This window comes from Loxodonta africana, chromosome 10 (assembly GCF_030014295.1).
Source record: "Loxodonta africana isolate mLoxAfr1 chromosome 10, mLoxAfr1.hap2, whole genome shotgun sequence".
Lineage (NCBI taxonomy): Eukaryota > Metazoa > Chordata > Mammalia > Proboscidea > Elephantidae > Loxodonta > Loxodonta africana.
This window is the reverse complement of record NC_087351.1, coordinates 86,566,050-86,593,105: the sequence shown is the minus strand read 5'-3', so window position 1 is coordinate 86,593,105 and position 27,056 is coordinate 86,566,050. Positions and strand designations below refer to the sequence as shown.

The 27,056-nt window shown below is 47.1% G+C and overlaps 1 protein-coding gene across 9 annotated transcripts; it reads left to right on the top strand.

Annotated features, from left to right (window-relative positions):
- The first annotated feature begins 4,522 nt into the window (after positions 1 to 4,522).
- Positions 4,523 to 26,419, top strand: ABCD4 (ATP binding cassette subfamily D member 4). Of its 9 annotated transcripts, XR_775656.3 has the most exons (20): positions 4,543 to 5,275; positions 9,257 to 9,375; positions 9,534 to 9,661; positions 11,549 to 11,688; positions 12,910 to 13,026; positions 13,381 to 13,506; positions 14,141 to 14,191; positions 16,189 to 16,283; positions 16,565 to 16,686; positions 16,774 to 16,865; positions 17,045 to 17,134; positions 20,912 to 21,117; positions 21,289 to 21,380; positions 21,875 to 21,911; positions 22,269 to 22,318; positions 22,771 to 22,823; positions 23,158 to 23,234; positions 23,951 to 24,066; positions 24,244 to 24,415; positions 24,793 to 26,419. XR_775656.3 is itself a non-coding variant. In XM_010588743.3 (19 exons), exons 1-19 carry the CDS (start codon positions 5,226 to 5,228, stop codon positions 24,310 to 24,312), a joined length of 1,830 nt encoding a protein of 609 aa, XP_010587045.1. In that variant the 5' UTR covers positions 4,543 to 5,225; the 3' UTR covers positions 24,313 to 24,754. The 9 variants fall into 9 exon arrangements, 8 of the variants coding, with proteins under 8 accessions (XP_064148811.1, XP_023402128.1, XP_064148812.1 ...); XM_010588743.3 differs by lacking the exon at positions 24,793 to 26,419 and having other exon boundaries at positions 24,244 to 24,754; XM_023546361.2 differs by lacking the exons at positions 4,543 to 5,275; positions 24,793 to 26,419 and adding an exon at positions 5,332 to 7,745 and having other exon boundaries at positions 24,244 to 24,754.
- Positions 26,420 to 27,056: the final 637 nt, after the last annotated feature.

Genomic DNA, 27,056 nt, shown 5'->3' with positions numbered 1-27,056 from the left:
AAATAGAAACTAATTATTAATGAATGATATTGTATGTAGAATTTTGTTATGTTTCATTATACTTTTTCCATACAGATATTTTACATCTGTATTTTCGTAGTTGAGATCGTGTTTTAAGTCCAGCTTGGTATTGGAGCAATTCTTAAAAGTTTAAAGTAATAAACGGGGCAATGGTTGCGTATTAGGAGGTTGAGGGGCCCTGGGATAGCAATGCCACCTAACACCAAATGCCAAACCAGGACAGTTTTGAGAGCGGAGAGTTAACAAAGCAGTAAACCTGAATTTCCCTACAGAGGTGAAGTGGCCATAATAATTCTTCAAAAATTGCATCTTAACACATTTATTTGTTTGATTTTCAAAGTAACAAAGATATATTTGGTAAATCAGAGGAGGAAATTAAACTCTTACCATCTCTAAAAATTATTCAAATATTTCATCTTCCTGGAGCCTTGGTGGCGCAGTGGTTAAGAGCTCAGGTGCCAACCAAAAGGTTGGCAGTTCAAATCCATCAGTCGCTCCTTGGAAACCTTGTGAGCCAGTTCTACTCTGTCCTACAGGGTCACTGTGAGTTGGAATCAGCCAACCCCAACAGGTTTTCTCGCCTTCCACAGTTTTTCTAGACTCCCCTTTTCCCGTCCTGGGTTGAATGCCCGTCTCTGTAGCTGTAGGACAGTGACTGTCAATCAGGGGACCTCACTGAGACATCTGGCAGTGTCTGGTAGCTGTAAGTAGAAATCCACTGGACTTCAGGGGCAGGGAGGTTGATCTGGAGATGTTTTTTGTTGTGACAATCAAAGGGATGCTACTGCCATCTAGTGGGTAGAGGCAATGATGCAGCTTGACATAGGTGAATGCACAGGACAGCACTCCCATTCACCTCCAACCAAGAATTATCCATTCCAAAAGTCAATTGTACAGGGGCTGAGAAACCCTGCTGTGTGGTGCCTTTCTCCCACGTGCCTGTCAGTTTGACATACTGTGCGGACTTGTGTGTTGAGGTGATGCTGGCAGCTACGCCACCAGTATTCACATACCAGCAGGGTCACCCATGGTGGACAGGTTTCAGTTGAGCTTCCAAACTAAGACAGACTAGGGAGAAGACTCAGAAGTTTACTTCTGAAAAGCATTAGCCGGTGAAAACCTAATGAATAGCAGCAGAACATTGTCCAATATAGTGTTGGAAGATAAGCACCTCAGGTTGGAAGGTACTCAAAAGTTGACTGGGGAAGAGTTGCCTCCTCAAAGTAGAAAAAAGTAGAGTCGACCTTAAAGATGTGGATGGAGTCAAGCTTCCAGGACCTTCATTTGCTGATGTGGCACGACTCAAAATGAAAAGAGACAGCTGCAAACATCCATTAAAAATCGGAACCTGGAATGTACAAAGTATGAATCTAGGAAAATTGGAAATTGTCAAAAATGAAATGGAAAGCATAAACATCAATATCGTAGGCATTAGTGAGCTGAAATGGACTGGTATTGGCCATTTTGAATTGGACAATCGTATGGTCTACTATGCCAGGAATGACAACTTGAAGAAGAATGGTGTTGCATGCATCACCAAAAAGAACATTTCAAGATCTATTCTGAAGTACGATACTGTCGGTGATAGGATAATATCCATACACCTATGAGGAATGGGTTATGAGGAATACCAGTTAATATGACTATTATTCAAATTTACCCACCAGTCACTAAGGCCAAAGATGAAGAAATTGAAGATTTTTACCTGCTTCTGTAGTCTGAAATTGATTGAATATGCAATCAGGATGTATTGATAATTACTGGTGATTGGAATGTAAAAGCTGGAAACAAAGAGCAAGGATCAGTAGCTGGAAAATATGGCCTTGGTGAAAGAAACGATGCAGAGATCACATGATAGAATTTTGCAAGGCCAACGACTTTTTCATTGCAAATGCCTTTTTTCACCAACATAAATGGCCACTACACACATGGACCTCGCCAGATGGAATACACAGGAATCAAATCAACTACATCTGTGGAAAGAGACAATGGAAAAACTCAGTATCATCAGTCAGAACAAGGCCAGGGCCCGACTGCGAAACAGACCATCAATTGCTCATATGCAAGTTCAAGTTGAAACAAGAAAATTAGAACAAGTCCACAAGAGCCAAAGTACAGCCTTGAGTATATCCCACCTGAATTTAGAGGCCATCCCAAGAATAGATTTGACACGTTGAACACTAATGACTGAAGACCAGTCAAGTTGTGGAATGACATCAAGGCCATCGTGCATGAAGAAAACAAAACACCCAGTGCCATCGAGTCGATTCCGACTCATAGCGACCCTACAGATGAAGAAAACAAGAGGTCATTAAATAGACAGGAAAGAAAGAAAAAATCAAAATGGATGTCAGAAGAGACTCTGAAACTTGCTCTTGAACGTCGAGTAGCTAAAGCAAAAGGAAGAAATGATGAAGTAAAAGGAAAGGGTGGCTCAAGAAGACAGTAAGGTATTATAATGACATGTGCAAAGAGCTGGAGGTGGTAAACCAAAAGGGAAGAATACGCTGGCATTTCTCAAGCTGAAAGAAATGAAGAAAAAATTCAAGCCCTCGAGTTGCAATAGTGAAAGATTCTATGGGAAAAATATTAAGTGGCACAGGAAGCATCAAAAGAAGATGGAAGGAATACACAGTCATTATACCAAAAAGAATTGGTCGATGTTCAGCCATTTCAAGACACAGCATATGATCAGAAACCGATGGTACTGAAGGAAGAAGTCCAAGTTCCACTGAAGGCAATGGTGAAAAACAAGCCTCCAGGAATTGATGGAATATCAATTGAGATGTTTCAGCAAACAGATGCAGTGCTGGAAGTGCTCATTTTTCTATGCCAAGAAATTTGGAAGACAGCTATCTGGTCAATCGACTGGAAGAGATCCATATTTATGCCTATTCCCAAGAAAGGTGATCCAGCTAAATACGGAAATTATAAAACAATATCATTAATATCACACACAAGCAAAATTTTGCTGAAGATCATTCAAAAGCAGCTGCAGCAATATATCAACAGGGAACTGCCAGCAATTCAGGCAATTTCAGAAGAGGTCATGGAACCAGGGATATCATGTTAGATGGATCTTGGCTGAAAGCAGAGAATACCAGGAGGATGTTTACCTGTGTTTTATTGACTATGCTAAGGCATTTGGCTGTGTGAATCATAACGAGTTACGGAAAATGTTGTGAAGAATGGGAATTCCAGAACACTTAGTTGTGCTAATGAGGAACCTGTACATACATCAAGAGGCAGTTGTTCGGACAGAACAAGGGGATACTGAGTGATTTAAAGTCAGGAAAGGTATGCGTCAGAGTTGTACCTTTCACCATACCTATTCAATCTGTATGTTGAGCAAATAATCTGAGAAACTGGACTATATGAAGAGGAATGGGACATCAGGACTGGTGGAAGATTCATTAGCAATCTGCTTTATGCAGATGACACAACCTTGCTTGCTGAAAGTGGAGAATTGAAGCACTTACTATTGAAGATCAATGACCAAAGCCTTCAGTATGAATTACACCTCAACATAAAGAAAACAAAAATCCTCACAGCTGAACCAATAAACAACATCACGATAAACAGAAAAGATTGAGGTTGTCAAGGATTTCGTTTTACTTGGATCCACAATCAACACCCACGGAAACAGCAGTCAAGAATTCAAAAGACACGTTGCATTGAGCAAATCTCCTGCAGAAGACCTCTTTAAAGTGTTGGAAAGCAAAGATATCACCTTGAAGACTGAGGTGTGTCTGACCCACGCCATGGTATTTTCAATAGCATCTTATGCATGCGAAAGCTGGACAATGAATAAGGAAAACAGAAGAATTGAGGCCTTTGAATTGTGGTGTTGGTGAAGAATATTGAAAATACCGGGGACCGCCAAAAGAATGAACAAATCTGTCTTGCAAGAAGTACAACCAGAATGCTCCTTAGAAGCAAGGATGGCGAGACTACATCTTACATACTTTGGACATGTTCTCAGGAGAGATCAGTTCCCAGAGAAGGACATCATGCTTGGTAAAGTACAGGGTCAATGAAAAAGAGGAAGACCCTCAACGAGATGAATTGACATAGTGGATGCAACAATGGGCTCAAGCATAACAATGATTGTGGGCATGGCACAGGACCAGGCAGTGTTTCATTCTGTTGTACATAGGGTCAGTAAGAGTCGGATCGACTCGATGGCACCTAACAACAAGAAGCAATGTTCTACTCACTGGGAATACAGCATTGCTGTATTAAAAAGGATTCCTGCTGTAGTGAAGTTTATTCTCATAGAAGAAGACAGGGAATGATAGTTTCAGATAGTGACAAATATTATGAAGAAAATTAGATAGCCCTGGTGGCGCAGTGGTTAAGAGGTCTGCTGCTGACCAAAAGGTCAGTAGTTCGAATCTACCAACTGCTCCTTGGAAACCCTAGGGGGCAGTTCTGCCCTGTCCTATAGGGTCGCTATGAGTCAGAATCGACTGGACAGGAACTGGTTCAACCGGCTTAACGCAATAAGGAATGATGCGGCCAGAGCACATACTCTAGATAGGGTGGTCAGGGAGGACATTTCTGAGCAGATGACATTTGAGCTCATGACACGAGTTAGCCAGCCGTGGAAAGCTCTAGGCTAGAGGAAGAGCGATTCACGCAAAGGCAAAGCATTTGGAAAGACCCTGAGGCAGAAACGAAGTAGAACATTCAATGAAGAGAAGGAAGACCAATATAACCAGAGTAAAGTGGACTACGAGTTGACGTGAAATGGGGTGGGGGGACAGGTTGATCACGCATGCCAAGGAAAAGTTTGGATTTTATTCTAACTACAATCGGAAGCTGTAACAGCCTGTTGGGCAGTTTTAAGCGAAAGAGTTGTATGTTCTCATTTGTTTTTACAAGGTCACTCTGGCTTTTTAAGACTTGTTATAAAATGCTTTCGTGACATTCCTGGCTACCTCGGGTCAAAGGAGAACCCTCACAGATTCAGAAGGGGACACTCTAGCCGCCGGGTCGACGGAATTAACGCTGGGCACTCTTTGGTTCTTCAGAAAAGTCAGTCGCTTCCGGGAGCGGCCCGGCGCCCGGAGCCTTCCTCTCTATCCGCCGGCGTCTCTGTGGTTGCCGGGGCCCCGCCCCTCCCTGGCCGGAGCGTGGTCTTTGCACTCTGCTGGGAGCTGAACTTGGGACCGGTGTGCTGCCGCTTCGGTCGGGTCCAGGTCATGGCTCTCCCGGCGGCGGCGGCGGCGGCCGCGCCCGGGGCCGGCGCGAGGTGAGCCGGGCGGCTGGGGGATGTCGGGGGAGAGCCAGGCCGCGGACGACCCGCTCGGGACTCTCTGAGGAAGGGGCAGTCCAGTCCTAGCCTGTGCTCCTGAAGTCACCGCCCCGGCTCGAGTGACTTGTGAGCGAGAAGGGGCGCCCACCCCACCCTCCGTGCGAGGCCGCCAGCACCGACACTGGCCTCCTTCCTCGAGCCTTCGCGGAACGTCGGCCACCCGCTGTACTCCGAGTGCGGGCTGTGCGGGCTCCTCGCCCTCGGGACTGGCGTTGTTGTTTTGTTTAAAGAACCTCAGTCCTTCTCAGTTCTTGGTGCGCTGTCTTTGGGAATCCCTCTTGTTTATTTTATTATCTTCCTCTTCGTTCTTTATCCTCAATTCCACTTCACTCCCCTTCACAGACACCCACTCTGGTGCATTTAAATGAGTGTCTTTACAGCCCACCTCATTTCAGTTTGTGTATGTATTACCTTGAAAAATTCATCGAATGGATTCCAACTCATAGCGACCCAGTGGAACAGAGTAGAACTGCCCAGTAGTGTTTCCTCGGCTGTAATCTTTATAGGAACAATCGCCGGGTCTTTCTCCTGCTGAGCTGCTGGGTGGATTCCAGCCGCCAACCTTTTGCCTAGCAGCCTAGCATTTAACCATTGTGGTTTTGAATTCGTATAAATGTCAGTATGCTGTAAATATTTTTAAGTCTCTTTTACTCAACCTTGTGTTCTTGAGATAATCCATGCTAATGCATTGCCCACTGAGTCGATTCTAGCTCATGAGGACCCCAAGTAGAACTGCTCCATAGCGTTTTCTTAGCAGTAGTCTCTATGGAAGCAGCTCACCAGGCCTTTCTTCCGTGGTACTACTGGGTGGGTTGAAACTGCCAAACTTTAGGCTAGTAGGCAGCACCATGTGTGCCACCCAAGGTCCTTCCATCCATGCTGCTGTAACATAAATATGCTACGGTACATAAGTCTAGTTTTCACTTTGCTGCATGTGCTATCCCATGTGTATACCAAAACCCGTTGCTGCTGAGTCGATTCCAACTCATAACGACCCTGTAGGACAGAGTAGAACGGCCCCATAGGGTTTCCAAGGAGCGCCTGGTGGACTCGAACTGCCAACCTTTCAGTTAGCATCTGTAGTTCTTAACCATTACACCACCAGGGTTTCCACCCTATGTGTATAAACCCCTAAAATGAATAAATAAAATCTTACCCATTCCCCTAGTGGTGGATGCCTAGATTGCTTTCAGTTTTTTTAACCACCAAAAACCGTACTGTAATGAATATTCTGGAACTTTTCTCTTCTTGGATATAGGTGAGTTTCTCTTGGTTATTCCCTCTTACCCCCACCCGCCGGGATGCTGGATCATATCTAATTCTGCTAGATTGTTCTTTGGAATGGTCACACCAGTTTATATGTCCCACCAGCAGTACACAAAGGTTCCTGTTTCCTCATATTCCCCCAACACTTGGTATTGTTCGGTTTTCTAATTTTTATCAATCTGATGGGTGTGAGGTGTATCCCACTGTGTTAATTTTCATTTCTTATATTTATTAGGATTTGAGTTTTCATTTTGTGGGTTGCCTGTTCATATCTTTTTCCACCTTTCTATGCATTTCCTGTCTTTGTGATGTATAGGACTTTCTTGTATGTTCTAGATTTTACATTATGCAAGTACCTTTTCCAAGTTTTAACTTAATCAGTGGTATTGGGTTGAAGAAAAATATTTAATTGTGATTAAGTTAAATCCATCAGGTTTTCCCTCTTACAGTTTGTAGGTTTGGGGTCTTATTTGAGAAATTTCTTCCCACTTAGACATCATTAAAAAAAAAAAAAACCCAAAACCATTGCCATAGAGCCCATTCCAACTCATGGCAACCCCATGTGTTACAGAGTAGAACTACTCCATAGGGTTTTTCTTGGCTGTAATGCAGCCATTTGAAAACTACTCTTGCCATCCAGGGACCTTCAGCACCATTAAAATATTGCTTATTGAAATATTCTTCGGCATTTCCTTCTGTTAACTTTTTTTTGTTTATTGTGTTATAGTTTAAAGTGTACAGAACAAATTAGTTTCTCATTAAACAATTAATACACAAATTGTTTTGTGACATTGGTTACCAACCCTGAGATGTTTCAACGCTTTCCCCTCCTTCTGTTAACCTAGTAGTGTCAAAGTGTTACTTTTCACATTTAGATTTTTGATCCATTTGGAGTTTTTAAAATTTATTTTTTAAATGGTTTGAGGTCATAACCCAGATTTTCCTTCACTGTTTCAATTTACAGATTAATTTATTTTAATTAATTAATTTACAGATGAGTGGATAAACAAAATGTGATATAGACATACAATGGAATATCACTCAGCCATGAAGAGAAATGGAGTGCTGGTACATGCTACATCAGTGAACCTTGAAAACACTGTGCTGAGTGAAATAAGCCAGACTCAGTAGGACAAATTCTGTATGATCCCACTTATATAAATATCTAGAATAGACAAATGCATAGAGACAAAAGTTTATTAGTGGTTACCAGGGACTGGGGGGAGGAGGGAATGAGAGTTATCACTGAAGGGATACTGATTGTGTTTATGGTGATGTAAAACTTTTGAAAATAGATAGTGGTGATGCTAGTACAATGTGGTGAATATAAGTAATGTCACTGAATTGTATGTTTAAAAATAGTTAAAATGGCAAACTATATAATATATGTATATATATAATCACAATAAAATAAAAAATATAATTAATAACTAGAGACGCTGTGTGGTATAGTTGTTAAGAACACAGATTTCTTGGAGCCAGGCTGCACTGTGTTCAGACCCTAAGGCCACGCTTAATAGATGGGTAACAGGACAAGTTACTTAACCTTTTTGCCTCAATTTCCTCATCCTTAAATAAGGTTATAGTCTATATCTCTTAAGATTGTGAAGATTAAATGAATTAATATACTTAGAATAATACTGAGTAGTATGTGCTTAATAAGTGCTGGCAATTATTGGTATTAGTATTAATGTATCCTTTCTTGGGACATAACCTCTATTATGTGCCTATATAAACATAGGTCTGTTTTTTGTCTCCCTGTTCCACTGGTCTTTTTGTTCCTGTATTAATGCCACACTTTGTTATTACTCTAGCCCTGTAATATGTTTTGTCCTAATAACCTGATGGTTTTGAGTCTCTTCCTCCCTCTTTCCTATTCTTCACTGCTGTCCTAAACTATGCATCTTTATTCTTCCACATAAAGGTCCTCAGAGAAGTCCTGCTGGGCTTTTGATTAGTATTGTATTGAGTTTATAGACTACTTTTGTTAGAAAGGAAGTTTTTATAATATTAAGTCATGCCATTTCTATCTATGTAGGTCTTCTTCCTTAAAGGTTAATTCCTGCATATTTTGTAGCTTTTCTATGCTTTCGTAAATGACATCTTATTTTCTTTATATTTCTAGTTGATTATCGCCAGCATGTTGTTGTTAGTTGCAGTCTAGCAGAACACTGTTGGTATTTGTATATTAACCTTGTCTCTAGCAACGTTGCTGATGAACTCCTTTTATTTCCAACAGTTTATCTATTGATTTGTGTGTGTTTCCTGTGTAACAGATCAAATCGTCTGCAAATCATGATAATTTAATCTCCTCCCTATTAACTCTTTTACCTCATTTCTTTCTCTTGCTTTAGCGAGAACCTTAAAATCGTTGATCAAATGGGCATCTTTGTCTTGTTTGTGACCATAAAGAGAATAAGGCTAAAGTTTCTTAATTACGTTTTGTGCTATAGGTTTTTGGTAGATAATCTGTTATAGCATTTATCAACTTAAAGAATTTCTTTTATATTCCTGGTCTATTCCCAGCCTACCATCTTCATCATTAGGAAACCATTGGGGGCCTGGCCCCAAACAGAACAATGCAGATAAGCCTGATAACTGCTCTCTAAGGCTTACCTGCCCCCTTGGGCTTCTCCTGTTTCTCTTCTTTAGGCCCAGGGTAGATCTGCAATTTCTCCAGCGGTTCCTTCAGATACAGAAGGTTTTGTTTCCCTCTTGGTCATCACAGAGTGCCTTGATGTTCCTGACCCTTCTGTGTATGGTCCTGGTGGGTAAGTGAGTGAGCCTAGGCTCGAGGAGGGAGGGAAGCCCTGGTTTGGGGTCCCTTTCCATCTCTCTGGGGTACTGATGAGACAAGGACTCAGGAGGAAGCTTCCCACCTTCCATTCTTACTCCTCATCACTGATTTCTCTGACTCCTCCTCCCCCAGAACAACTGGTTATCTACCAGGTTGGCTTGATTCCCAGTCAGTACTACCGGGTCCTGGGGAACAAAGACTTGGATGGGTTTAAGAGCCTGACATTCCTGGCTGTCATGCTCATCGTTCTCAACTCCACGGTAAGGTCTTTACTTCTCCTTGTGTCTCTCTTCCTCTCCAGCCTAGTATGAGCGGAACGCTGGTGGGACTTAGCCACCAGGAAGCAGGAACCCATCTTTGGGTGTATGTTCCCTCCCTTTTCGGGGAACTTGAGGGATAACTTCCCTGAAGATCAGAACCCCAAGCAGGGCATTGATATTGCTATCAATGTAGGGGTTTCAAGCTCTGAGCGCTAACCATGAGGTTCTGATTTAATTCAGCATTTAATGGAAATGACCATTGTCCTTTTCATTCCTAGAATTTTTTTTCCTAAGAAAGTAATCCTAAATTTTATTTTATTTTATTTATTTTTATTGTGCTTTAGGTGGAAGTTTTACAGCTTGTTAATTTCTCATTCAAAAATTTATACACATATTGTTTTGTGACATAAGTTGCAATCCCCACAATGTGGCAGCACGCTCCCCCTTTCCACCCCAGGTTCCCTGTGTCCCTTTGACCAGTTTCTGTCCCTTCCTGCCTTCTCCTCCTGCTTTTGGACAGGAGCGGCCCTTTTAGTCTCATATATCTGATTGAACTAAGAAACACATTCCTCACATGTATTAATTTTTTGTTTTACAGTCCTGTCTAATCTTTGTCTGAAGAGTAGGCTTCAGGAATGGTTTCAATTCTGGGTTAACAGAGCATCCAGGGTCCATAGTTTCATGGGTTCCTCTAGTCTGTCAGACCATTAAGTCTAGTCTTTCTACATGAATTTAAGCTCTATTACATTTTTCTCTTGCTCTGTCCAGTACTCTCTGTTGTATTCCCTGTCAGGATAGTCATTGATGGCTTGTTCCTAGAACTTTTGCTGCACGGAGCTCAGAGTACTTTAAAACCGCCATCAGCAGCCAAAGCTGCTACTCTTCCTCTGGGGGACTGAGCCCGTGACTCAGCCTGGCACCAGGTCACACCTTCCAGCCTTTGCACTTGCCGCATTCTCACCTGGAGTGACCTCTTTCCCCTGGCCCCCTCTCTCACTTGGCTAAAGCCTACTCATCTTTCAAGTTACCTCTGTGGCATCTCTTCCAAGTCCTCCCAACTTCCTCCTCCAGGTTTCCTCTACCCTTTCTCCGTACTTCCCTAATACCTTGCCTGGACTCTGCTGTAGCACTCTTCCCGCCTTTGTGACTGTTTCCTTGCTAGACTGTGAGCTCATTGTTATTTCCCTAGTGCTTAAGACATAACAAAAAAACCAAACCCATTGTCATCGAGTCTGTTCCGACTAAAGCGACCCTATAGGACAGTCAAATTGCCCCATAGGGTTTCCAAAGAGTGGCTGGTGGATTCCAACTGCCAACCTTTTGGTTAGCAGCCGTAGCTCTTAATCACTGTGCCACCAGGGCTCCATACTGGCATAGGTGCCTGGTAAATGGTGAGTGAAGGAGGGTTAGGGCTCTGCTAGGACTCAAGCCTACTGCTCTGTGTCAGGACATGTTTCCTGGAGGAAGCCATTTCTCATGACACTTTGGCTTAAACTATGATGGGTCTTCAGTCAGTAAGCACCTGTGTCTGCAGAACCCTGCTCCAGGCTTTGGGGACAGGAGTAGAACCTAAATGGAATAGAAGTTATAATTCCCAACCTTCAGAAGCTCATCAGGTCTTAGAATAAGGTAGTAAAAAGCATGTAGAAAGGGGCTAAAGGGCCTCCCTTTGGTATTTGGTGATGGAATGAACACATGCGCAAATGAGGAAGGGAAAATCCCATGACTTGACGCTTTAAACAAGCCAAAGTGCTGCGTGGACAGAGTAATCAGTGTGAGCTGGGGCGAGTCAACAGAGGCTTTCTACCAGCACTGAGCTTTGAGCTGAGACTTGCAGGAAGCCATCTTTCTCTCCCTTGCCTCTTCCATTGCCTCCCTACTGCACAGCTCAAGAGCTTTGACCAGTTCACCTGCAACCTGCTGTACGTGAGCTGGAGGAAGGACCTCACTGAGTACCTTCATCGCCTCTACTTCCGGGGCCGCGTGTACTACACCCTCAACGTGCTGCGGGATGACGTCGATAACCCGTAGGCACCAAACCACCCCCCATCCTTGCTACCCTCTGTGTGGCCCTGTCTGTCTGGCTTAGCCCTAAGGAATCCTGGTGGCAGACCCCTTGGAGATCACCTTCAGTCTTTATGGGCAAATGTTGCTGCCTAGAGCCATGGGGGCGGGGTTGCTCTGCAGAGGCCCCCTGGAGAGGCTGCAGGGCTGAGGCTAGGAAGCTGAAAAGAAGGGGCCAGGACTCTGGGGGGCAGCTCCCTTTTGTCCATTTTGTGTCCTGGGCTTTCAAATAAGGTACTCTCTGAAGAAAGCGTCCTTGCCAGAAGAGCTAGAAAACCAGTTCTGGGGTTTTCAGTCTTGTCTAGGGCTCAGTCTAGGGTCAAAATCTCCATTCTGTCACATCCCAGTTTATAGCTCTTAAGCTCACTAAGCCCCAGGTTCCCTTCTGTAGAATGGGGGTGATTATAGCTCCTATCTCAGAGGACGTGTGAGGATAAAATGGTGTGATTCGTGTTAGGCACATGATTCTATGCCTGGCATATAGCAAGTGTCCCAGTGTAAGTTAGCTATTATTTTACAGGTGAGGAAACCAAGGCCCAGAGATAGCAAGTGACTTACCCAACGTCACGTCTCACTGGGAGTCGGAGGAATCTGTGGCTCTGGTGGTGGAATGGGACATAATGGGGTCTGTCCTCCACACTCCCAGCCCCTCCCCACTCACGACACTCCCAGCAAACACTGTTGTTTAGGGTGACCTTCCTCGTGGTCAAGCTGAGCTTTGCAGCTAAGATTCTTGGCAGGCTGCTACTACTTACTTCCCTTCTAGACCTCTTCTCCGTGGCTTCACCCACACGAAGCTTCTGCAGCCAGATAGCTAAAATGGGGGCGGGCATACAGAAAAATTGGGGAGGATTGAGATAAATGGCACAGCTTTCCTGATCTTCCGGAAGCTGAGCTCACCCGCCCCGAAGTTTTTATTTGGCTGAGCTCAGCTGGCTTAAACTCCTGGTGCTGGCCTTTCAGTCCCCACTTTCACTGAGTGATAAACTGAGGCACCACAAGAAGCCCCTCTCCAGAACCCTGTTTAAAGCTCCTAAAGGTCTAGCTGCCTCTGGGAAATCAGTCCTTGTCTGGTCCACCTTCCCATGGGCTCGTGTGGATAAGAGGTGGTGTGAAACTGTCTTGGCTCTCTACCCCTTGAGCCCAGCTCCCTGGGTCCAGTTACTCCATGTTGTTGGCTACAGAGACCAGCGCATCAGCCAGGACGTGGAGCGTTTCTGCCGGCAGCTCAGCAGCATGGCCAGCCAGCTGATCATCTCCCCCTTCACCCTCGTCTACTACACGTATCAGTGCTTCCAAAGGTGAAGCTCTCCCCCTCCTGGGACCCTCCTCCATCTTGGCTTAGTGTTTCCTCAGAGGTCACTTGCTCACACGTTGGGCTGAGTCAGCTCTCAGGTCAGGGTCCAGGAGAGGCTTGTCTTCCCTCCCTCCCGTCTGCACCCCAGGAAGTCTTCCTGTCTTACATGCCCAGGCCCCTGCCCTCCCTTTGGCCCCATGGTGTTTGTCACAGAGATCTTGGTGCTCTGACAGCTTAGACCAGGTACCAGATGTTCCCATGCAGGAGTCCCACAGAGCTGCTGAGGTGGGACAGGGGCTACCTGGGAGAGGGCAGGAATTAGGGCTGAGGTCTCCCTCTCTCCCTTTCTGGCTTTCAGCACAGGCTGGCTCGGGCCTGTGAGCATCTTCGGGTATTTCATCCTGGGGACCGTGGTGAACAAAATTCTGATGGGCCCCATCGTGGCGAAGCTGGTGCAGCAGGAGAAGCTGGAGGGTGATTTCAGGTGTGTCTCTCTGAAGTTTCCATGCTGGGCGTATGGCTAAGGGAATGGGGTCTGGAGACAGACCACCTAAGTTCAAATTGCAACTGTGTGATCTTGGGCAAGGCCCTTAACCTTGCTAAGCTCCAGTTTTCTTACCTCTAAAATGGGGATGATGCTGTGCCTGCTTAGAAGGTTGTTGTGAGGATTAATGAGATTATACATGAGAGGCTCTGAGAACAGTGATAGGCCTTCACCATTATCATCATCCCTTGGCCTCCTCACATGCTCCTGGTTTAACTACCCTGTTTCGGGTCAGTTTGGGCCTGGAAGCTGGTGGGTTCAGCCCCTGCTCTGTGCTTCTTGGCCTCCCACTTCAGCCCTGGCCCTGGGAGGATGAGGTGCTGTGGGCAGGGACGTGTCTTCCCTCTCCAGGGAAAGGTGAAGGCAGGCCCTGATTCTAGAGCTCCCACTGCCCCCTCCACCCAGGCCCTGGGGTGTCCCACCCCTGTGGCAGTCCAGGGATAGGGTTGGGCTAAGGCAGCAACAATTTTGAGGTGGGATTGGGCTCCTCTTTGTCTGAGGGCTTTGATTGTAGTGTTCTGAAAGAAGAGGGGCCAGTCCCTGTTGTCAGCACGTTTCCCTTTGGTCTGTCCAGGTTCAAGCACATGCAGATTCGGGTGAATGCCGAGCCTGCTGCTTTCTACAGGTAAGTCAGGTGGAGGCCACTCCTGTCTTGTCAGACCTGAGAGTGGAGGGAGTAGAGAAGGAAGGGCACCACCAGCTTTTGTCCCTGAGCTTAGGGCTGAGCGTTCTCGCACTTGGTGTGACCTGCCCCTGCACCTCTCTCTGTACTTGTCTGCCTCACTCTTAGGTCCACGGGTTGGTTCTGAAGCTGGTGGTGCCGCTGTGTGGCTGGCTTTAGTCTTAGTGGCCTGGAATGGCCCCTGAATTTGTTCAAAGAATAAAATGAATGAATGCTTGGTCATCTTGCTGGTGACTGTGCGACATTTCCTCTGCCTCTGCTTGTCTGTATGTAAAGTGACTTCCTGGCAGTGCCTGAGGTCAAGACTGATCCTCCCTCTCTAGCATGGGAAGGGATGGGAGCCTCTTACCGTGTGACCTCCTGACAGCAGCATTGGGAAATCCCTTCCCTTTCCTCCGGGGCCAGTGAGTCCCTGCCCTCCGCCTCATGTGAGACCTCTGGAATCAGAGTTTGGACTGATAGTGCAGGCCCAGACCAAAAAACCAAGAACCAAACCCAGTGCCATCGAGTTGATTCCGACTCATAGCAACTCTATAGGACAGAGTAGAACTGCCCCATAGAATTTCCAAAGAGCACCTGGTGGATTTGAACTGCCGACCCTTGGGTTAGTAGCCGTAGCACTTAACCACTACGCCACCAGAGTTTCCAGGCCCCAGACGACTGTGTTTAAGTCGCGGAAGCAACTCCTTGGATCGCCTGCACGTTGGGTGGATCTAATAGCTGGTGGAACCTTTGCTTGCAGTTTGCAGCTGTCACCACTTGGGGGCGCCAAAAATACTAGGACTCAAGGGTTTGTTTTGGGGGTGGGTAGGGCTGGGTGTGTGGTAAGTTTGCTTTTGGAGTCAGCAGCTTCTGCTCATAAAGCTCTAGGCTCTGAGAAAAGCAGATGAGTTCTTGGAGCGCCAGGCAGGTTTTTGTGCAGCCTCTTTGTAAAATCTGACAGCAGTGCCCTGCCTCCTTCCGTCACCTTTTCTAGTGGAGACTTTCTGCCATCCTCGAAGCCCCAAGTCATTTCCCCTGGAGGAGCTTTCCAGATTCCCTTGGTGGTCAGGCCTGTCTATTGCCATGGCCCTGAAGACATGCGTCTAGTATAACACTCCATGTTCCCGGGGAGAATGCAGTGCCTTCTGCCTGCCTATCCCAGCTGCGAGCCTCGCAAGCACAAGGACTGCTTGATCCACCTCTTTTTCCCGTTAGCCTACTAGCACAGGAATCCCTGGGTGGTGCAAACGGTTCATAGTTCTACTCTGACACGTGTGGGGTCACCATGAGTTGGAATCGACTTGATGGTAACTGGTGTTGGCTATCACAGAGCCTGGCACATAGTGGCCACTCTGTATCTTTGTTCAGTAAAAGCAAAGCCCCTTATATGCCTGGCGTCTTATATGTGGTAACTCTAATGCTTACTCACAGCTCTCACTGGTGTCCCTGGGTGGCACAGACGGTTAAGCGCTTGACTGCTGGCCAAAAGGTTGGCAGTTTGAACCTACTCAGAGGTGCCTCGGAAGAGAGCCCTGGTGATCTGCTTCCAAAAGGCCACAGCCTTGAAGACCCTGTGGAGCAGCTCTGCTCTGCACATGTGGGATTGCCCTGAGTCAGAAATGACTCAGCAGAAACTAAGAGCAACAGCCTATTACACAGGTATTATTAGCTCCATTTTTGAGGTGAGAAAACTGAAACTCAGAGGCTTAAGTAACCTATCAGCATGGCCCAGCTAGTAACCGGCCAGAGCCAGGATTTGAACCAAATCTGTCCAGCTCTAGAGTTCATGTTCTCTTGTGCACAATACCCTAAGAGATGAATGAAGCAATGAACAGGTACTAGCTGCAGAAAGGGTCTGAGGCTGAGATTATCTGGATGGGATTGGCCCCTAAGGAGGATGTGCTGAGGGGCAAGGAGTCCCCCAGCCTGGCTGAGGCTCTGCTGGGCTTTCTCGTCAGAGCTGGGCACGTGGAGCACATGAGGACAGACCGCAGGCTGCAGAGGCTCCTGCAGACCCAGAGAGAGCTGATGTCCAAGGAGCTCTGGCTGTCCAGTAGGTGGAGGGAGCCTGGCTCCCAGGGCCGTGGAGGTGGGAGCCATGGCATGGGAGCCCCCTTCCCTCCCCACCCCTCCCTACTTCCTCTCAGCTCCTATCAATTTTCTCTGATGAAGGAGTTGCCAGGGAGCCATGGCCTTTGCCACGAGTGCTCTCAGGAGAATGAAGACTGAGGGACTAGCTTGGCCCCCTTGGCTTCCTGCTCCCCAGCCCAAGAGTTATATCCCCTGCAGAGCACGTGACTGGCCCAGGTCTCTTATGCAGTGTGTCTTCTGTAGTTGGCGTCAACACGTTTGACTATCTGGGCAGCATCCTGAGTTACGTTGTCATCGCAATCCCCATTTTCAGTGGGGTCTATGGAGACCTGAGCCCCACAGAGCTTAGCACTCTGGTCAGCAAGGTGAGAATCCCTCTTGGTGACCCCTCAGGTGTGCCCTTTGGCCCGCCCAGGTCCGAGACCTCCACTGACTGCTCTTGTCCTGTCCAGAATGCCTTCGTGTGCATTTACCTCATCAGCTGCTTCACCCGACTCATTGACCTCTCTACTACGCTGTCCGATGTGGCAGGGTACACGCACAGGTGAGGCTGTGGCCAGCCCTCTCTAGTCCCAGAGTAAAGTGTGTGCCACTGGAGATGTAGTTGAATGATAAAAGGAACAGACAAACACACTATACAGTAGAGGGTGTGAGACAGGAAAAGGAGTATGACCTTCACCTGGGCCCCCCAGACCCTGCCTCAGGTTTTCATTTCTTGCCCAGGATTGGGGAGCTGCAGGAGACCCTGCTAGACATGTCCCTGACGTCTCAGGACTCTGAGAACCTGGATGAGAGTGAGTGGAACTTGGACAAGTGAGTATTGGGCTGGCAGTGGGTGCAGTACTTGAGAATAAGGCAGGTCTGGAATCACCCAGCTGAGTTCTCCCAGGAGCCCTGCGCTGCCCCAGCCAGGTGGCAGGGCTGTTGTGAGGATTAAGTGAAAGAAATCTGCATCATGTGAGGACACGTTATGTGTTCACAGACGATGTTGCTGTTCTGGCATCCAGTGTGTTCTTTTATGTCACTTCCCCAGCTGATGGAAGCAGAGTACACGCATGCCTTCTGCCTGGGCCCAGATAACAAAACAGAAATCTGAACAGTGTCTGTCCTGCCTCTTCCTCCTCCTCCCGCCCGACCCCTGACCCCAAGCCCTGACGCCTGCCCTTCCTCACCACCACGACGAGTCGCCGTTGAGGTGATTCCAACTCATGGCAACCCCGTGTGTGTCAGAAGAGAATTGTGCTTCATAGAGTTTTTAATGGCCGATCTTTTGGAAGTAGATCACTAAGCCTTTCTTCTGAGGCACCTCTGGGTGGACATCAACCTTCCATTAGGTAGCCGAGTGCTTTAACGGTTTGTACCACCCAGGGACTCCTTGCTTTTCCTCGGGTCATGTCTGTTCTTGGTTCCCCACACCTCACTCAGACCCAGAGATTTTTTTTTTTTTTTTTTGGTGCTTTAGATGAAGGTTTACAGATCAAGTTAGTTTCTCATTAAACAGTTAATACATATATTGTTTTGTGACATTGGCTGCCAACCCTGCAACGTGTCAACATGCTCCCCTTCTCAACCTTGGGTTCCCCGTTTCCATTTGTCCAGTTTTCCTGTCCCCTTCTCCCTTCTCACCCTTGCCCCTGGGCTAGTGTCCCCATTTAGTCTTGCATACATGGTTGAGCTATGTGTGTTATTGCTTATTTTATGGGCCTGTCTAATCTTTGGCTGAAGGGCAAACCTCAGGAGTGACTTCAGTACTGAGTTAAAAGGGTGTCCAGGGGTCATACTCTCAGTGTTTCTGCAGTCTCTGTCAGACCAGTAACTCTGGTCTTTTTTTGTGAGTTTGAATTTTGTTCTACCTTTTTTCTCCCGCTCTGTCTGATCCTTGTTAGAGCAGTCGGTGGTGGTAGCTGGGCACCATCTAGTTGTGGTGGATTCAGTCTGGTGGAAGCTGTGGTAGTTATGGTCTGTTAGTCCTTTGGACTAATCTTTCACTTGTGTCTTTTTTTTAATTGTTTATTATTTATTTTTTTATTAACTTTTATTGAGCTTCAAGTGAACGTTTACAAATCAAGTCAGACTGTCACATATAAGTTTATATACACCTTACTCCGTACTCCCACTTGCTCTCCCCCTAATGAGTCAGCCCTTCCAGTCTCTCCTTTCGTGACAATTTTGCCAGCTTCCAACTCTCTCTATCCTCCCATCCCTCCTCCAGACAGGAGATGCCAACACAGTCTCAAGAGTCCACCTGATACAAATAGCTCACTCTTCATCAGCATCTCTCTCCTACCCACTGTCCAGTCCCTTTCATGTCTGATGAGTTGTCTTCGGGAATGGTTCCTGTCCTGTGCCAACAGAAGGTTTGGGGACCATGACCACTGGGATTCCTCTAGTCTCAGTCAGACCATTAAGTATGGTCTTTTTGTGAGAATTTGGGGTCTGCATCCCACTAATCTCCCGCTCCCTCAGGGGTTCTCTGTTGTGTTCTCTGTCAGGGCCGTCATCAGTTGTGGCCAGGCACCAACTAGTTCTTCTGGTCTCAGGATGATGTAGGTCTCTGGTTCATGTGGCCCTTTCTGTCTCTTGGGCTCTTAGTTATCGTGTGACCTTGGTGTTCTTCATTCTCCTTTGCTCCGGGTGGGTTGAGACCAATTGATGCATCTTAGATGGCCGCTTGTTAGCATTTAAGACCCCAGATACCACATTTCAAAGTGGGATGCAGAATGTTTTCATAATAGTATTATTTTGCCAATTGACTTAGAAGTCCCCTTAAACCATGGTCCCCAAACCTCCGCCCTTGCTCCGCTGACCTTTGAAGCATTCAGTTTATCCCGGAAACTTCTTTGCTTTTGGTCCAGTCCAGTTGAGCTGACCTTCCATGTATTAAGTATTGTCCTTCCCTTCACTCACTTGTGTCTTTGATTTTCTTCATTCTCCCTTGCTCCAGACCAGGTGGGATCAGTGGAGTATCTTAGATGGCCACTGTCTTAGTCATCTAGTGCTGCTATAACAGAAATACCACAAGTGGATGGCTTTAACAAAGAGAAATTTATTCTCTCATAATTCTAGGAGGCTAGAAGTACAAATTCAGGGTTCCAGCTCCACGGGAAGGCTTTCCTTCTGTGTCGGTTCTAGAGGAAGGTCATCATCATCAGTCTTCACCAGGTCTAGGAATTCTCAGTGCAGGGACCCTGGGTCCAAAGGACACACTCTGTTCCTGACACTACTTTCTTGGTCCTCTGTCTCTCTTCTCCCTTCTCTGTTTTATGTTTCAAAAGAGATTGACTCAAGATACAATCTAATCTTGTAAATTGAGTCCTGTCTTATTAACATAACTGCCTCTAATCCTGCCTCGTTAACATCATAGAGGTAGGATTTACAACACAAAGGAAATCCACATCAGGTGACAAAATGGTGGACAGTCACACAATACTGGGAGTCATGACCTAGCCATGTTGATAACACATTTTGGGGGTGACACAGTTCAGTCCATAACAACTGCTCACAAGTTTTTAAACCCCTAGATGCTACTCACCAAAGTAGGATGTAGAACATTTTCTTTAGAAACTGTTCTATACCAATTGAGCTAGGTGTCCCCTGAGACCAAGGTGTCTTTATTCACTTACCTTTCATGCTCTGTGACGTTTCTGATCCTTCTGTAGTTTCAGGATTTGTTTCATCACCTTACTTTTCTTGGGAAAATACTTACCTTTTCTGTGTCTCAGTTTCTTTATCTCTAAAAGGGGGAGTCCCTGGGTGATGCATACAATTAATGTGCTTGGCAGCTAACCAGAAGGTTGGAGGTTCAAGTCCACCAGAGGCACCTCAGAAGAATGTCCTGACAGTCCGCTTTTGAAACGTCAGCCACTGAAAACCTACGGGGCCAAGATCTACTATGACATACGTGGGGTCACCATGTGCTGGAATCTATTCAATGGCAACCACTTTTTTGGTTTCTTTTCCTCTTAGGGTTGTTATAAGGATTAAATATGATAGTCCGTGAAAAGTGCTTAGACAGTGTCTGACTACACAGTAAACTTTCCCCCCAAATGGGGTAGTCTGCATTCCAGGACCTACAGTCAGTTCTCTCTTCTTAGAACTAATGCCTTAACTGTTGCCCCTGGGCAGAAGTGAAGCTTCATGCAACTGTGAACCCAGAGGCTGGGTGATGGTGCAGAGACCTTAGGAAATGGTTATCTTGTTGGGGAGACAGAATCCACTGAAAGCCAGGACCCCAACTCCTTAGAATTACTTTCCCCATTCTTATTAACACTCTAGTCCCACTATGACACAGTGGAAAACCACCAATATTAGAATTAGACAAATTCAGTTCTGCTCCTTACTGCTCTGTGACTTTGGGCAAGTTACTTCGCACCTGACTCTTGGTTTCCTCATCTGCCAAATGAGAGAATACCTATGAGTCGTGGGTGTTAAGATGAACTAAGATCAGTCATGTATGAGCTTTGCCCAGCCTGGTACAGTAGGTCCCCCACCTCCACCCAAATCCAAAGTAATGGCCTGAAGGAGAAGCGCCTCCCATGGAAATACTGTTGCTGCTTCTCTCCCCCATTCTCTCCTCTCCTCTGACCTCAGGGCCCCAGGATGGCCAGCAGAGCCAGCAGACACAGCTTTTGTCCTTGAGCGGGTCTCCATCTCTGCCCCCTCCTCTGATAAGCCCCTAATCAAGGACCTGGGCCTGAAGATCTCCGAGAGCCAGAGCCTGCTCATCACGGGCAACACAGGCACTGGCAAGACCTCGTTGCTGCGGGTTCTGGGCGGTCTCTGGGCGAGCACACGGGGTGAGAACCACCCCTACCCCGCCCCAGCCTTGGCCCTGGGAAGGGGGAGGGCGGTGTGGTGGAATCCTGCCTTTTTTGTTGGGGAAACAGGATGACGAGGCAGAGAGAAAAGGAGGGGGCAGTTACCTTCTCTGGGAGATCTCAAGATAGGGGTTTCTGTGGGCCCTGCAGGCTCAGTGCAGATGCTGACAGACTTCGGACCCCACGGGGTGTTGTTCCTGCCACAAAAGCCCTTCTTCACTGATGGGACCCTTCGAGAGCAGGTCAGCCAGGTTTGGGGCCCTTCCTCTCCTCCCCTCCCCTTCTTTCCCCTCCCCTCCCCTCCCCATCCTCTCACAGCTGGGCTCTCTGGCATCATGGTTGCTGGCAGGTCTCAGACTCTAGGGAGTTACAGAGCAGAAGGTGGGATGTTTGAAGAACACTGCACGTTCAGCACCCACACATTGGGCCGGTGTGCTGGGAGGAACTTCTGGGGCTGCAGGCCAGAATCATACCTGTTTGCTGAGCACCAGTGTTGGATTCTGGGGCCTGTTTCCTCCCAAATACTTCTAAGGTTGCAGCGACCCTGTCTCGGCACCTGCCAACCCCCAGCCTCTCTATGGGCCCTCAGGCCTGGGTCTTCCCTGGTGTCCTCAGGTGGCATGGAGCCTGGCCTCTCTGGCAGTTCCTGGGGTGTTTCTTGGGGAGGGTGCACTTATGTGCTGACCCACCTTTTGCTGGCCTTCTTCCTAAACCAGTGTGGTTTTTGTTTTATCAGGTGATTTATCCCTTGAAGGAGATCTACCCAGACTCAGGTGAGCTAGAGCCTCCTCAGGTCCTGTCCTCCCATCTCAGTTGTCCCTGTACTGCCTGACCGTGGCCTCACATGAGCCTTTTGGGAGAGACCCCAACCAGCTGCTGGCTTCAGGTTGGGTCCCCTCCTCCTCCTTCGACAGTGTACTATTTTGGGGTCTGTACTCTTACCTCATTTAGCTCTGTCGTCCCCTCCTTGAGCAGAGACACCCACTGGAGGAAGGACAGTGATGATCTCCTTCCTTATCTCACCCGGCCCTTCTGATGGCCCTTGTTACCTGCCATGATGTGCCCCATCTGTGTATAATTTGGCCGCCCAGAAGAGCTGGTCGCTGGAAGAAGCCTTCTCTGTTTTGTAGGTTCTACTGATGATGAGAGGATCATGAGGTTCTTGGAGTTGGCGGGCCTGGTAAGTGGAGACAGGACCCTGCTGAGATCCAGAGCCCACCTGGTAGCACCACTGTCACTTCCCACCCACAGGTGCTGACACCAGCAGAGCCGGGCTCGACTATCTGGGCCCAGGACTGGAAGTGTGAGCCTGGGGCTGGGGGCCACAGGAGTACAAAGTTGGAGTGCAAGGATGAAGGCAGTGGGGGCTGTTGGCCAGATACTGGTGATTAGGGGATGTACTCTCTGTAGAGAATTTTAAAACAACAGTAAAGCTGACTACGTCAGTCTGCTGTTATCGTCATCATGCTCCACCAATTCTAAACAACGTAGTTCATAGCATACCTCCCCGCCCCGACGGGGGTGCATATCTGTCTCAGAGGCATGCATGTGATGAGGGCTGGGAGAGCACCTCAGGGTGGCAGGAACCAGGGATGGGCCCTTTGACACGTCATTCATCTGGGTCTGTTACAGTCCAGCTTGGTGACAAGGACAGGGGGCCTGGACCAGCAAGTCGATTGGAACTGGTAAGAATGGGTTTGAGGTGCTCCTGAGGCAGCTCCCTTGCAAAGGCAATGGCTCCCAGGGGTCGCCCAGAAATAGAGATGACTCCTGACCCCAAAGCCCAGGTGTTTGGATAGTCTGTTGAGGGCATGTTTTATGCCCTCAGGAGCAGAGTTTGGGCCTCACCTGTGTGGGCAGCAGGGCTGTGGTTGAACGTAGAGTGAGTGACTTCCATCTGTCTGCAGAGAGAGCCTCTTGCCCACACCCATTCTAGGCAGAGGCCAAGCTCTGTCACTTCAGAGCCTTAGCCCAGCGTTGTGGGGCTTCCAGCGGTCACCTCTCATTCCCCTTTCTCAGGTACGACGTTTTGTCTCCCGGGGAGATGCAGAGGCTCTCCTTCACCCGGCTCTTCTACCTGCAGCCAAAGTATGCAGGTGAGGACCGCCCTGTAGGTACATGTGCCAGGCACTGCGTGTGCTCCCCACTACAGCGGCATGTATTCATTTGCTTCCAGGCAGGTGTGCACATGTTTAGGAGAGCACACCTGGGCGTGGCTGGACATCTCTCTGGACCCTGTAGGGGAGGCCCGTAGTCCTCCTTCCCTGCCTTCTGCTGAGCCGGACTGCATCACAAGCCGCATGGCAGGCCTCGGCCAGTGAGGCAGTGGTGCTTCATTGTGGGGCTTCAGGGTGCCCCCTCCAAGCAGCTCTGGATACATTATAATACGATTTATAACTTCCCTGCCATTGCAGCAGCTGGGGCCAGGGAGCCAGCCTGAGGGGTTGTCATTTTATGCCCCTCAGGCTTTGCTGTCAGATGAAAGGACATCCCTCCAGCTGTGCCTGGCAGAGGGGTGGCCAGTGTGGACTTTTCCAAAGGCCACTATCCTTGGAGGAACTGACTCCCTTGGTTGAGTGGTTCCAAGGAGTGGCTGGTGCCTATCCTTAGGAAGCTGAGGGATATAGTCTCACCACTGGTGGAAGGATTCCCAGATGGGGCCTGGCTCCTTTGGCCTGTCCTTCCTCAAGGCAGGGCTCCTGTCAGCCAGAGGAGCACTCATCCTGCCTCTAGGTCCCCATGTGGGCTGCAGGAGAAGCAGAGGCAGGTGGCGGGCAGGACTTTGATCTGTTCCTGCATGTTTGGCCTTCAGTGCTTGACGAAGCCACCAGTGCCCTGACAGAGGAGGTGGAGAGCGAGCTGTACCGCATCTGCCAGCAGCTGGGGATGACGTACGTCAGCGTGGGGCATCGGCGCAGCCTTGAGAAGGTACCCGTGCCCATGAGGAGGCCTAAGGAGAAGGGGAAAGAACCCAAAGGCTGGGCCTGGCTGGGGCCAGAGACTCCTCAAATGGGGAGAAGGGGTGGCAGAGAGGGCAGGGAGCTGATGGGCTCCCGGTCTTGCGGCCAGGGCAGCCTGACCTCATTGTGGTGGTGTCTCTTACAGTTTCATTCCTGGGTTCTCAAACTCTATGGAGGAGGCAGATGGGAGCTGACCAGAATCAAAGCAGAATGAAGTCAAGGATACAAATGGCCACCAAAAGGAAAGCCAAGCTCCAGCAGCTTGGGCAATTCCCAGGAGAGACCGGGAAGACTGACCGGGGCAGGAATGAGCCTGGGTTAGTCTCACAGGTCCTGTGTGGGGTTGCAGACAGCAGTGGGCTCAGCCTGGTCTGGGTCTCCATGGGGCATCCAGCCTCAGCCAGGGCTCCTGCTGCTTCAGCTGGACCCTCCGTGTACGAAGTGCTGATTACTTAGAAGTTACTTCAGACCGTGTTTTTTACAGAAAAATCTCAACATGTGGGATCTACAAGAAATGAAGAGTCAAAGTGGAAAGAGAATTGGAGTCAAGAGATCCTGGAATCTCTTGCTCTTAAATCAGTTAAATTTTGCAACAGTAGATTTTTAACTTTAATTAAACTAACCATTTAAGTTTTATAACTTTTTTAAAAAGAAAGTTAAAAATAAAATTTTTTTTTTTTTTTTTTTTTTGCAGCTTTTCCTTTCCATCTTCTCTGTTAGAGGATAATCTTTGTTATTGGATCTCCAGGCTTGTGTTTGAGAGCCTGGAGGGAAGGGCACAGAACTCTCCATTCTTCTGAAACCTCATGGTTTTTCACTTCACTCTACATCCCCCTCTTCCTCTTTTGTCAGTCGAGTACCTGAGCCACTAACCTCTGGAGCCCCACTGTTTCCCCAGATGAAAATAAATCTCTTTTCCCTTAGTCAGCTAAAATAAAATTGGGATTTTTTTTTTTTTAAATCTCTTCTGGGAACAAGAACAAATTAAACAGACAAAACCCAGAAAGCACAAAAGCATGGAAAGTTAGTTGGGCTCTAGAACAGTGTTCCCTAAAGTTCAGTTGTCTGCATGCCACCTTCATGACTTTTGTCAGATGTATGTACTGCTTGTACTGTTAACTGCTTGTCATATTTTCTTTAAATCAACTCGTTTTTAAATTTAAATGTATTTTTTAAACAAATGTATTTTTGGAAGAAATTTTACCCTTGACATAAGTCGAAAGTATGTAAAATACATAGAAATGTTATCCTTATATTCCTTTCATCACTCTTCTGAAGACTGGGGGCTCTGGGGCAGGACAGAAAAGCAGTCTTTTATCATCAAGTGTCTGCTCACCATATTAACGTACGTATCATAAAGGCGCCTCAAACCCAGCATGTCCAAAACTGAACTGATCTTTCCCCATAGCCTTTTCGGTGTCCTCTATCCATACAGCTGCCTGAGCCAGAAATCTAATCGTCCTTAATGCACGCCCCTCATCCTTTTACCCAGTCCCTCACCAAGTTCTGTCAGTTCTACCTGTAAGTAGACCTTTCATCCATCTCCTTTTCTCCATCCCCTTTAATCTTATCTGGAAGAAACTCAGGACAGGTAGAAAGGTGAGAAAAAACCACAAGGAGAACCAAGGAACAACAGGCTGGTGGCAGCTGCACTCTGAAGAAAGGAATGTTAGGAGACAGCCTAAGCCCCATCACTTGGGGAGTGTTAGTAACTGGTGGTATAGGCACATTGCTGATGATAATGCAGCCATTGAGAACAAAGGCACATCAGTTATTTGTTCGTCAAATACTGACTGAACACCTACCTTATATGAGACACTTTTCTAGAGTCCAGGCTTACAGTGAGGAACGAGGTGGACCTGGTGCCACCCTCATGGAGCTTACAGTTTAGGTGGAGCTGAAGACCATAAAGCAATGTAGGAAAATGCTTATGATTGAATAACCTCAAGTAGAAAAGGTTTACAAAATTGTACATATGTTGTAATAACTGTGGAAAGTCTTCTAGAGCCACCTCTGGAATTGAGTGATTGCTAGCATTCCCCAAAACACCAGATACAAAACCACAAAAGAATATTATGGAAGTGTTTTCGGGGTTGTGGGAATTAACATTGCATGCTACAAAGCAAAATGTCTTTAAGATTCCCATTATCCATGTTCTTTGCCCCATTATTCACAGTAGGAAAATCATGGAAACAACTAAGTGCCCATCAACAGATGAATGGATAAATGATGGTACATACAGCCATAAAGGACAGTGATGAATCCATGAAACATCTCAACATGGATGAATCTGGAGGGCATTATGCTGAGTAAAATAAGGCAGTCACAGGAGGATAAATACTGCATGAGACCAATATTATAAAAACCCAGGAAAAGGTTTACACACAGAAAAAAAAAAAAAAAAAAAAACTTTGATGGTTAGAAGGAGGTGAGGGGTGGGAGGAGAAATCATAGTAGACAAATGTTAACTTTGGTGAAGGGAAAGACAACATACAACATAGTGGAAGTCAGCACAACTTGACCAAGCCAAAGTCATAGAAGCTTCTTAGACACCTGAACACCTTGAAAGCCTGAGTTACTGGGGCTGAGAGCTAGGGGCCATGGTCTCGGGGAACATCTAGGTCAATGGCATAAAACAGTTCATAAAAATGTTCTACATCCAACTTTGGTGAGTAGCATCTGCGGACTTAAAAGTTTGTGAGCAGTCATCTAAGATACATCTATTGGTCCCAGCATGTTCGTATCAAAGGAGAATGAAGAAAAAAGACACAAGGAAAATACTAGTCCAAAGGACTAATGGGCCACATGAACCACAGCCTCCACCAGCCTGAGCCCAGAAGAACTAGATGGTGGCAGCTGCCATGACCAACCCCTCCGGCAGAGATCACGAAAGAGGGTTCCAGAGAGAGCAGGAGAAAATTAGAGAACAAAATTCAAAATCAAGGGGGAAAAAAAAAA